The sequence below is a fragment of the Acanthopagrus latus genome, chromosome 18 (genome assembly GCF_904848185.1).
Source record: "Acanthopagrus latus isolate v.2019 chromosome 18, fAcaLat1.1, whole genome shotgun sequence".
Taxonomy (NCBI): domain Eukaryota; kingdom Metazoa; phylum Chordata; class Actinopteri; order Spariformes; family Sparidae; genus Acanthopagrus; species Acanthopagrus latus.
The window spans coordinates 23,203,550-23,215,388 of record NC_051056.1 but is presented as its reverse complement, the minus strand read 5'-3'; the positions used below and the strand labels follow the sequence as shown (position 1 = coordinate 23,215,388).

At 41.9% G+C, this 11,839-nt stretch overlaps 1 protein-coding gene and 1 long non-coding RNA gene across 3 annotated transcripts; one reads left to right on the top strand and one right to left on the bottom strand.

The window, feature by feature from the left end:
* Positions 1-2,355: 2,355 nt before the first annotated feature.
* scyl1 (SCY1-like, kinase-like 1) lies at positions 2,356-11,746 on the top strand. 2 transcript variants are annotated; one of them, XM_037076914.1, is made up of 18 exons: positions 2,356-2,573; positions 3,253-3,393; positions 4,554-4,676; positions 4,778-5,004; positions 5,171-5,261; positions 5,583-5,738; positions 5,964-6,122; positions 6,320-6,427; positions 6,639-6,752; positions 6,866-7,021; positions 7,108-7,296; positions 7,607-7,682; positions 7,904-8,101; positions 8,547-8,695; positions 8,818-8,892; positions 9,221-9,532; positions 10,060-10,138; positions 10,235-11,746. In XM_037076914.1, exons 1-18 carry the CDS (start codon positions 2,466-2,468, stop codon positions 10,357-10,359), a joined length of 2,586 nt encoding a protein of 861 aa, XP_036932809.1. In that variant the 5' UTR covers positions 2,356-2,465; the 3' UTR covers positions 10,360-11,746. The 2 variants fall into 2 exon arrangements, with proteins under 2 accessions (XP_036932809.1, XP_036932808.1); XM_037076913.1 differs by having other exon boundaries at positions 2,357-2,573; positions 8,818-8,907.
* LOC119007326 lies at positions 6,076-6,944 on the bottom strand. The gene is made up of 4 exons (XR_005071098.1): positions 6,803-6,944; positions 6,598-6,726; positions 6,278-6,475; positions 6,076-6,187 (listed from the first exon to the last, which is right to left on the bottom strand). It is a non-coding gene; the product is annotated as an uncharacterized LOC119007326 (long non-coding RNA).
* Positions 11,747-11,839: the final 93 nt, after the last annotated feature.

The window sequence follows — 11,839 nt, the reverse complement described above, 5'->3', positions numbered from 1 at the left end:
AGGAATCAGTCACATTTGCCAATACAGTGTCGTGGGGAAATGCTGGGGAATGGGGAAACCGTTGTCTCTTTCTTCTAGTTTCAGCCTCGTGACCGAGAGAAATCCCCATGTGGTGACAGCATAATATAGCAGCCAGGTGTTCAGAGGTTTTCTTTTCCTGGAGGAACAAACTTTTGTTCCTCCAGGTTTTGCTTTTGCCCTTTTAATTACAGCAACAACAAAAAAGCAAAAGACTCCGGTGGTGGCACTCCTGACTTTGTCGGGACAGGGTTCAATCCCCTGCGGTGTCTTGCTTTTTTTTAGTATGCTGCGTGGGTAAAACTGTCATTAAAGAACAGTTCTCATGTAATGGATAAAATTTGGCTTTTACAACCCATTAAAGTATCTGAAAAGATTCTCTAGCTACAGGATTAAGTCAAATGGTCATAGATTTGTTGGATAAATCGAGCCTCAAGTTCAGAATAGTGGGAATGTTGAGCTAGCATGTGCATAATTCCACAAGACATTTAAGACATGAGGTCTGCTAGAGGCATCAAGGTTCATTATTTATGATGGTGATAATTTGACAAAAGTGAGTCAAATGTTACAAGCAATGGGCTTATTTTGAAAGTAATGTTTTTCTTGTGTGAATTTGTTTTTTGGACAAGTGAATTATGTTTAACAACTGAATGTTGAAATGATCAATAAAACAGTTTCTGCCATACTGTTACCCTGACTTGAAATGAGACTATTCATTCTCCCACAACACTGTTTATTTTTCCAGTTGATAAATGAGATTACATATCGTACTTGAGCCTTTTGAGACAAAGATGTCGTCATTCAGCATTATCTCCAGTACACCTATACCATGGAGGACATCTGTGACATCATGTGGACATGTTAATATCTGAATGATATAGGCTGTATGCTGGGATTGCTTTCTAGGACAAAATCTGAGTTTCGTTAATATTTCTCATTGGAGAGTTTGAGGGCTCTGACGAACATCCTCTTGAGTTCACTTTATCGCCACCATTTTGTCCAGTTCATCTGGTTTAACCCACATTTGAGCTGCTGTTTGATATTTTGGTTAAACACAAATTAACCATTTATAATTATTGCCTCTGTACAATACAGCTATGCTAGACTGATATCCATGATCTGCCTTGAAACCCTGATCATTTTAGATATGCCGGTCTGGTGATGCATATTCCCAGATAAAATTAAAATCCTATTTCTAAAGGAAACACTTCTGCTTTGCTTCTCAAGATTACGTTGTGACTCACAATAAGGGGCTCGGACAGAATTTGTAGTTACATCAGCTACACTGCCTTTACATGAAGAAGAACTTAAGGATAAATATCATCTAGATGTCATTCTAACTTTCATGGGAACTGCCAATAAATTTGACATGGGTAAGAGCTGGACTGAAAATGAATCTATTGCTGCTAAATGAAACAGTTTAATATTTTTAAACTTTCAGATCTCAAAAACAGCTACCTGCTGCTTCTCCCATAGTTTTGGTCATTTCATATAATGTAATATTCCAAACCGCTTATCCCTTTCCATGGGGTTGCGGGGGTGTTGCTGCTGGAGCCAATCCCAGCCTTGTCTCAGGGTGAGGGCAGGGTGCTCCCTGGATAAGTCGCCAGCTCATCGCAGGGCCCTCACTAGTGAGCTACAGCCGTCCTTATTCTGAAATGTTTTTTAATTTATGTTCATCCACTCTGTTTTCTTCCTGATGTTGACAATGGGACATTACATCTCCATAAAAGTTAAAACTTTTGGGGAAATGTTAGTTACTTGCAAGAAAATATACATTATCTTGAAGGATTGAGTCCCTTCAGTTAATATGTGGTACAATTAAATACTTAGAATTCTTCAAATTTGGAATCTTTTCTCTAATAATCTCTTTTATTTATTTAAATGTTTGCTCGCTGGACACGCCAAAGAACATCAGTATTAAATACACATTATAAACATGATGAAAACAGGGAGAATACTAATTTCACATCTGTAGTGCCCAGGCAGTCAACAGAAACAGTCACATTACAAAGAACAATATACAGATATACAATAAACAATACAATATAACAAAATACATTTAGTATGTCCAAACTTGCACCATAGGTGTCTGTCAAGTTTGTTATTTTATGTATCAAAATTGATCATTATGAAAGGGGGCATCTACCTTAACTCTCCCTTTTTTATTAATTAATTTGGTGCTGTTACTGTTAATTAAATTCATGTTTTATATGGCGGGTTCACGATGAAACAATAAAACATTCTATGATTTATGTATTTATTTATTTATTCATTCATTTATTTTAACTATTGCGGAACGAATGTGCAGAAACAAAGTTTACGGGGGGCGTTTTACGTCCGTGCCATATGCTAGCTAGTTAGCTCCCTCTAGCAGTCTGTGCACTTCTGCAGTCGCTGCTGTGTGTGTGTTGTGTGTGTTTGATGAGGTGTGGAAGAAAGAGGAGATGTGGTCCTTTTTTGCCAGGGATCCTGTCAAAGACTTTGCCTATGAAGTTCTTCCAGACACCCAAGAAAAGTCTGGAATATGGACTCTACACCGAGGGAAGCGGAAGGTAAAAGCGGCAGACCGCTGCCGATCCTCCGCTAACAGTTAACGTTAGCCCGCTTCGTTATGGAGGCCTGACATTTAGCCGGCTAGCTAGCTAGCTAGGTGGCTAGTTACTGTCTGCTCGCGACTTTGTATTAGCCTTTAAACACGACGTCCGGTGTTGTAATTGCGTGGTTTCACAACAGATCTATCAGTGTAATCCCTGTCCTTTCCGCTGATTAAATGTCAGCGTTCATCATTTTTATTCTAGTTGCGTTACGTCTCGTTAGGTTTCGCTGACAAGGTGAGCTCAGGCTTTGTTTACTCCGAGACACGTATTTCTCGCCACGTCACCTCATTTTAGCTTCGTTAACAACTGTTTTCGTGATCGTTTTCAAGCCAGTGCTTCATCACATTAGTAAAGGTCCGGTTCTTCATCACTCACAGCTCATCACGCAACTAACCGTCCAGATTATTTCGTTGAGCAGCTCAATCTGAACTGTCATCATCATCATCATCATCATCATAATCACTGCAGGGCCGGATAGAGACAACCACGCTTCCTCCTTCTAATGTTTATTGACATGTCTTTAGAAAATAATGTGGTGGCGTGATTGTTATTTATTTGTTGTGATTTCTAGGCTACAAATATCACATGTCAGTTATGTGTGAGTGATTAATTTCATCCTCACCTGTGTCCTCAGACCAATGGAGAGCCGGTGTCGGTGTTTGTGTACGAGGTAGCACAGGGGACCGAGCAGCAGACCCAGCTGGCCAAGGCTGCCTTCAAGCGTATGAAGACCCTGCGTCACCCTAACATCCTGGCTTATGTTGATGGATTGGAGGTATGTGTTGGTGTGTGTGTGTGTGTGTGTGTGTGTGTGTGTGTGTGTGTGTGTGTGCACCCCATCTGTAGCTCCACACACACAGAGGAAAATGTCACTCATCTTGCTTGGTGACATGTTGCAGATTAGTCAGATTTTTTTTTTTTTTTTTTTCTGTAACTATGTACTCATCGACACCATCTGTTTTTCTCTGCATGTTTGCGTTCAGACAGAGGTGAGTGTGAATGTATCTTACAGTAGATCTGTAGTACTTGTACACAATATGTAGTGAACAGTGTGCTACATAATGTAGGCAGATTTTCACAATGTCCTCTCACTTTAGTCGAGCTCAACAAGATTGTTGAATATCCAAAGTATTAGTCCAGTTAGTCGGACTCTACATGATCGTAAAGCTTGATACAGGTGTTTTTGAGGCTGATGTCAGTACCCATAATAAGAAGTAAATGGAATTCCAGTATGGACTTATCAGCTCTCAGAATGTAAACATTAACACACATTGTGTTGCTATGATCAAACACAAGATATGTACCTATTGAAGGCAGGATATTTTACAGTTAAACAATAAACTACATTGTCCCAGATGATATCAGTACATTGAGATAATAACCCTCGCTAGGAATTTGATAGTTATGGTTTAACCCAAGGATCTTTTTTTTTGTTGTTGCAGATATGTTATGTTAAAAAAGAGACAAAGGTTTTCATGTGGGCACATATCTGTCAACATGTCAGTGTTGTGAAAGTGAAAGTCACCCATACAAATAGTACTTGAGTAAAAGTCTGATATGACATGTACTTAAGTATTCAAAGTAAAGTACAAGTAAAAGTAAATTAGAAATACATTCCAAACTCATAATCTCAATATAATACCCAGCATGAGTCTCCTTTAAATGTTACTGTGTGTACAAGGCTGTGATGTGTTTCACTTGCTCTAGTTTAGCAGCCCTGGACGATTATTAAGCATTTACATGTTTTGCCTATTAATAGAATAGATGGTTAATAGAATAATAAAAAAACTGATTACTAGTAACTAGTATTAGAACTGTCACCATGATCTCTGTTTAACCCTTTTCTTTCAGTCAGAGAGATTGTTCAATAAGATATAAACAGTAGTTCCGTACACATGAAGTAATAATTGCTTTTAAATGTGGTTGTTTTCACAGACGGAGAAGAGCCTGTACCTGGTTACTGAGCAGGTGACACCCCTGGCGGTCCACCTGAAGGCCCAGGCAGAGAAGGGTGGGTCCGGGGAGCTGGAGGTCTCCTGGGGACTGCATCAGATCGTGGTAAGGATAGGAGCCATCTGATGCTACCAGGAGAGCCATTGTTCTGTCACCTGTCCTCTGTGAGCACTTACTCCACTCCTGATGTTCGCCTCCTCCCACAGAAAGCTGTGAGTTTCCTGGTCAACGACTGCCACCTGCTCCACAACAACTTGGGCATGTGGTCTGTTTTTGTGGATCGTGCCGGGGAGTGGAAGCTCGGGGGCCTCGACCATGTGGCACCAGAGCAGGGTGACCCAAGCGGGATCTCGCTCCCTGCTCCTAAGGCTGTTTACCCAGACATGGAGAAATATGACCCACCAGAGATGTCGAATAGCAGTGGAGAGAAATGGTATGAGGGGGGAGCAAAAAACATAAGATGAGAGAAGCAAGTCCTAATTTTAACAATAGAAATATGTTATACAGTAAGAACATGTGCAGAGGTGACAGAAAGAAGGGCTTCATAATAAGTTTTCTGAAGGAACTTTTGTGTTTAAGTGTGTGCATGTTTGCTGCAGGGCCGGGGAGGTGTGGCGGCTAGGCTGCCTGATCTGGGAGGTGTTCAACGGGCCGCTACCTCGCACCTCCTCTCTTCGCTCACTGGGAAAGGTACGACACCTGGACAGATCCTTGGTCCATTCTACTGCAATATTCTAAAGATACTTCAGATTGTTGTTTTAGTTATTTCTAATTCTAGAAATATTGAGATGGCTCTGATTTCTTTTTGTATTTTATGTATGGAATTCATGTGAAGAACAAGCAAATTGTCAATTTGAACAAGAGGTAGCAGTGACTGTAAATGATGCTAGGTTGCCTTCATGAAAGGAATTTAAACCTCAAGACTTAAAGTTCTTCAGATTATTGTGTGACACATATAAGTGACGTTCACAGTGTTGTGTTCTCTCACATGTGTCCTCTTTGTGCCCACAGGTTCCCAAGGCCTTGGTCCCGCATTACTGTGAGCTAGTGGGGGCTAACCCCCGAGCTCGGCCCAACCCGGCCCGCTTTCTCCAGAACTGTAGAGCCCCTGGGGGATTCCTCAGCAACAGCTTTGTGGAGAGCAACCTTTTCCTGGAGGAGATACAGGTCTGCATAAAGACACACCTGTGTTGTGTTTTACAGTTGTGGTTTTATTAGTGGTAAAGTCAAAGTTGACCAGTAAAGCTACAACCAAGAGTATGAAGATAGAAATAGATCAAGTTCTAATGGAACCATCCAGTGCCAGTGGAAACTTTATAATGGTATAAAAATTATGGATAGTTTAATTGATTATAATTACAGTAATAATAATTCAGTAATAATTCTCTCCAGATCAAAGAGCCAGCTGAGAAGCAGCAGTTCTTCCAGGACCTGAGTGACAATCTGGACTCTTTCCCAGAAGACTTCTGTAAACACAAAGTCCTGCCTCAGCTGCTCACCGCCTTCGAGTTTGGTAATGCCGGCGCCGTAGTCCTCACACCGCTCTTCAAGGTGAGTCCAAACCTCCCAGCACAACTTTAAAACTTTATTAAACATCAGATAGGAGTCTGCAACATCTAAAGCAAAAAACAAAACAAACCAAAACAAATTAAAAGTAAGACATGGTTATACCTTTATTAATATCCTAGTACAAAAGTGCTAATTACAAAATATTTCCCTCATCTCATCTCCCTCTGTCGGTCTGCCAGGTGGGGAAGTTCCTGTCAGCAGAAGAGTACCAACAGAAGATCATCCCTGTTATCGTCAAGATGTTTTCCTCCACAGACAGAGCCATGAGGATACGACTGCTGCAGCAGGTGTGTGAGGCTTTTTTGTGTATGTTTTTAATTTTCTCATTTACCACCCTGCAAGAAAGGAAAAAAGTTAAAAGTTGGATAATTTCAAAGAATAATTAGCAGGAAATGATATCTCTACTTGTTGTCTTTTATATCTGTGTCAAAGTACAGAAGCTTTTATTTGTTCTAACATTGTTTCTTCTCTTGTTCCACGTCTCTCTCTCTCTCTCAGATGGAGCAGTTCATTCAGTATCTGAATGAGGCAGCAGTCAACTCCCAGATTTTCCCTCATGTTGTTCACGGCTTCACAGACACCAACCCTGCCATCAGAGAGCAGACTGTTAAGGTAGTTCACATGTTTAAATGCAACCACAAACCAGCAGATGTATTACATACATGTGCACAGGGTGTTGTTGGACCGCTGTAGCTGTCAACTCTTCTCTGTTTCTCGCTCTCCAGTCTATGTTGCTGCTTGCTCCCAAGCTGAACGAGACCAACCTGAACCAGGAGCTGATGCGTCACTTCGCCCGGCTGCAGGCCAGAGATGAACAAGGTCCTATCCGGTGCAACACCACCGTCTGCCTGGGCAAGATCGCCTCCTACCTCAACGCTGGGGTAAAAGACACTCGCAACATTTATTTAATACAAAAAAAGCTGAAAGCAAAGTTGGTAAGATTTTAATTACCCTTTTCTCTTCACAGACTCGACAACGTGTTCTGATTTCTGCCTTCTCACGAGCCACAAAAGACCCCTTCCCAGCTTCACGCTCCGCTGGTGTTCTGGGCTTCGCCGCCACACACAACTACTACAGCATCACAGAGATCGCCGCCCGCATCCTGCCCACACTCTGTGCCATTACAGTTGACCCCGATAAGAGCGTCCGGGACCAGGTAAACATTATTTATGATTACATGATGTTTACATAGTGGCAAAATTAGAACCGAAGATAAAACTGTTTTCCTCTGACTTGCTCAGTGTTTTATGTTTAATCAAGAGTATTAAGATTGTTTGTTTTTATTAGCAGCGTCATTGATTTTTAATAACTGTGTTCCTATTGTAAAGTTGGGTTTAAAAAAAGGACAGTATTTATTCCTCTCTAGCTTACCTTATACACTGATTTTTAAAGTCTTGCCTTCGCTGTAATATGCTGATGTATTTGTGCTCGGGATGTTCTCTCCCACCTTTCTCTCTGCCTGTCAGGCATTCAAAGCAATCAAGAGTTTCCTTTCCAAGCTGGAGACTGTGTCAGAAGATCCCACCAAGCTAGCTGATGTTGGTATGTAACACTGCACTGAGCTGCAAAGTCTGCTCTCTACTTTTACGTCTCACTCAGCAAGAAAACCTGTGATTTCTGGGGAAAATACGACAGATAGTTCTGTGATTTACCCCTTTATCTGGAGCAGACTGAATGGAAAACATGTCTTGAAATTATATTTCTGATTTTCTCCAACCAAAAACTTAAAATTGTCTCTCCTGTCCCTCCCGTCTCTCCCGCAGAAAAGGACGTAGGGTCGTGTGCTCAGCCTGCAGGTGGCTCCTCCAGCTGGGCCGGCTGGGCCGTGACTGGCATGTCCTCGCTAACATCTAAGCTGATCCGCAACGCTCCAGGGACAGAGGGCGGAGCACCAGGGGAAGGCAGCGGTCCCGCCAGTGACACCAGTCCTACTGGTGCCACTAATGAAGCAGCTGCACCTGGTGCGGTTATCACACTTGATTTGGCCTGTAACACTGCTGTGCTGAACAGTTTCTTAAGAGGATAGAAAGTAATACAGCAGGAGAACCAGAAAAGTCATCTTTTTTTAGTCCAAATGTTCTTCCTCCTTGTTCTAACCCGGAGCCTACATTACCCAAAATGCAACTTTGCTGATCTGAGTTTGATTTTAGAATTGCATGTGTGTGTATGTTAGTAATGAATAATGTAGTCGCTAGCTTCTTCCCTCGAGCAGAGAAGAGGAGCTCACTTATTTTTCACTTCACATTTCCAGAATTTATTCTATTACCAAACTTCTCGCTGGAGCCCTAATGGCTTATTCTTCCTCATGTGTAGCACCCACAAAGACACTTCAAAAAAAGCACACTTCATTCAGTGGAGTTCCGCTTTAAAAAACTCAAATATGTGTATGTTTTTTTTCTATTGCAGGTTCTGAAGATAAAACTCCTCATGCCTCAGCGACTCACCATGCTGCCTCTAGTCGTGCCAACCAATCACACACTCTTGAAGTCAAGGACAACGATGAAGAGGCGATAGGAGACCGCTGGGACGAGGAGGAAGACTGGGGAAGTTTGGAGGTAGGGTGTCACCTGTTGACTAACAAGAAAAACTGAGTTATTATTATCGAGTTCCATGCGTGAGATTATGTCACATAATTGTATTCTAAAATGTCACAAATTACAAACTATTTCTCATATAGGAGCCCGAGAAAACTCAAACTGAGCCGGATGATTGGAGCACTGACTGGTCAGGAATGGCATCATCCAAAAAGAAGGCCAGTGACAAAGGAGTATGAGCAGTTTCATTTGGATCCAATATACATTTATATTACCTTATGTAAATGTGAATACATAAGCACCTTATACTATTAGTATATTGTGCAGGCTTGATACCTTTCCGTACATACCAAAACTCATGTATATTTTTGAAAACAAACAAGACAACATTTTTGGTCCCATTTAAATTTAGGATTACATTTGTTTTCTGTGTGGAGATAAAAGAACATAAACCAAATAGTTTTGCAGTCAAGGTTCTTTATTTTAGCTTTTTGTATGATTTCAGTGAGTCCCTTTGTTAATCAGTTATCATCTCTCGATATCTAGATGGGACGGTCGACAGCAGTGAAAAAGCAGAGCTCTGACTGGAGCAGCTCGGGCTGGGACGCCGACGACAGCTGGTCCAACGAGAAGGAAGGGCAGGGTCAGAGCTCTGCAGGCGAGGAGGGCTGGGGCAACGACTGGGGGGAGGAGGACACGGACATAACACTGACCAATACGAGCGTCCAGCTGCCCGATGGGGTGCGGTTAGCCAGCGATTACAACTGGGACAGCAGCAGCACTGCCAAGGGGACTGGTCAGAATGATCTGTTCGCCAGCGTCTCCCAGAGAAACCCAAGCAGCACTGCCGCGACCACGGTGAGGACAGAGCGAGACGAAACGACAGATTAGTCTCATAGGTTTAAAATATTTGATGATGTGAACACTGAAAGTATTGCAAAAAGCTAATAGGCTTTTTTTTTCCAAAGTTGTTTGCCTGTGAAAACAGAGTAAGACGATATAAAACAGAATCTGTTAGATAATAACAAATATTACAGGACACTGAGCATAAAAAGAAATTGATAGTTTTACTTTTTGGAAGTAAGTTTTCTTGCTTATAGTTGGATGAGAAGATCAACACCACTCTCATGATTTCTAAGTAAATATGAAGCTTGAACCATCAGGACGTTAGCTTAGCTTAGCATAAAACCTGGAAATGGGCAAACGACTACCTTTGCTTTGTCCTTCCAGCCTCTTGAAGTGGATACCAAAACACATAATAGCTTAGTGAAGAACATTTAAATTGAATTAAAAAATCTTGCTTGCTGAATTGTGAGACATTCAAATATCTTGACGGCACAAGCGTGACAGGTTGAGTGACGTGTGCTGTGTTTTCTCCTCGTCAGGCTGGAGATGGTTGGAGTGCAGAGACGACAGGAGACTGGGGAGCTGAGGAGAGCTGGGAGTCAGTGGATGGAAACCAGGGTAAGTCTTAGTTGGTCCTCCTCTCATAAATGTGAGCATAATGTGCAAGTGTTCTTATTACATGACCATTAACTATCTGCCTGTGTTTTCATTCAGGTCTCAGCAAGGCCGAGTTGTCCAAGAAGAAACGGGACGAGAGGAGGAAAGAGCTGGAGGCGAAACGGGCGGAGCGCAAAGCTGCTAAAGGTCCTCTCAAACTGGGCGCACGCAAGCTGGACTGACGGGGCACGCAAAGAGAGATGTGAGGGTGGGAATGGAGAAGGGAGGAACATGGAGCACAGTAACTTGGACCCGGAGCAGCGGGCGGAGGCTCGACATTCCACAAAGGAGCAGAAAGACATGTTGGCAGCGGAGAAGATACTGTAAACAGTCGCCGGTAAAGAGGCGGCTTGTTGTTTGATCAGAGCATCCGACAACAATCCAGTGCTTTACGAATGCATCATCGTGGACGGCAAAGTTGAAACAAATGCAGAATCCGGAGAGACATGAAGCAGAACTCCTTGCAGCAGACTTGATCACAAACTGTCCCCTTCTGTTTTTTTTTTTTTTTTTTTAAATAACTCAGTTGTAAAGTAAATGTATATAAATGGTGCATCTTGTCTTAAAATGACACTTTTTTTTAAACATTAAGAAATATATATATATATATAACAGAAGTGAAACATGTATTATCACACATAGACACACTCTGTGGATATGAATGTTTTAGTTCAGCTGTCACTATCTTACAGATTTAAGACATAAAAGCGATCAATGCATGCACTTGTGTATTTGTGCGGCCTAACAACAACAACAAAGAATTCAAGGCACAGAACGTTGATTGTGTTGAGTTCACTGTGCACATACAACACTGTATTTTACTGTACTGAACTGGTCTGTAAGGTGATGCATTCGACTGTTTCCAGATCTGTAAATGTGTCACAGGCACTGCAGACACCTGATGAGCACAGGAGGGAAAGACGTAGTTAAATTTGGGCTGGAGAGCTGGTTTCAAATGTGTTTACATGCCTTTTCCTGTGATCCATGTGGGGTAGTGCTGCAGTTGGAGGGGTTATGAAATCAAAGGAGCTTTATTTTGATATCTTTTGAAGGTCCTGTCATGCATTTGTACCTGTTTAATCCCACAGATAAAACCTTCACTAAATCTTTTGGGATTATTGATACAAGTAAGAAGTTACCCAGCAGTCACTTTGACAGACAGTCTTGGGCGTGGTCAGGCTAAAGGAGCGCCCTAAAAGTTGCTTTTACTCTTTTTTATTTGTGCCTTTTATTTACTTGCAGATCTGTTCTGTAGGATCACATCTACGAAGTTTAACACAGCATTTTAAAAAAAGGACCTGAAATGTCTGCCGATGCTGTGCTGCTTTCAGTGTGGCCCCAGACCTGCTGTCTGTGTTGGATGTGGTCCTGTAAGGTTTGATGTAAGACGCTGTATTAATAAGCCGGCTGACACAATCAACAGCTGTCACCACTGGAGCTAATGTCAGTGTTCAGGTCAGGTTAAGAACTATGCTGTGATGGTTGACTGAGGAAGACTGGATGCAACATTTTACAGAGAATTCAAGTCATGTAGCATGTGAGCTATTCTATAAATAAATATAACTAAATAAAACGTGTTTCTTCTTAAATTAAAACAATCATATTGCCCCTCAGCAAGTGCATCATGAGCCAAGAATTTAATTAGTTGACATCGGAAGAAGG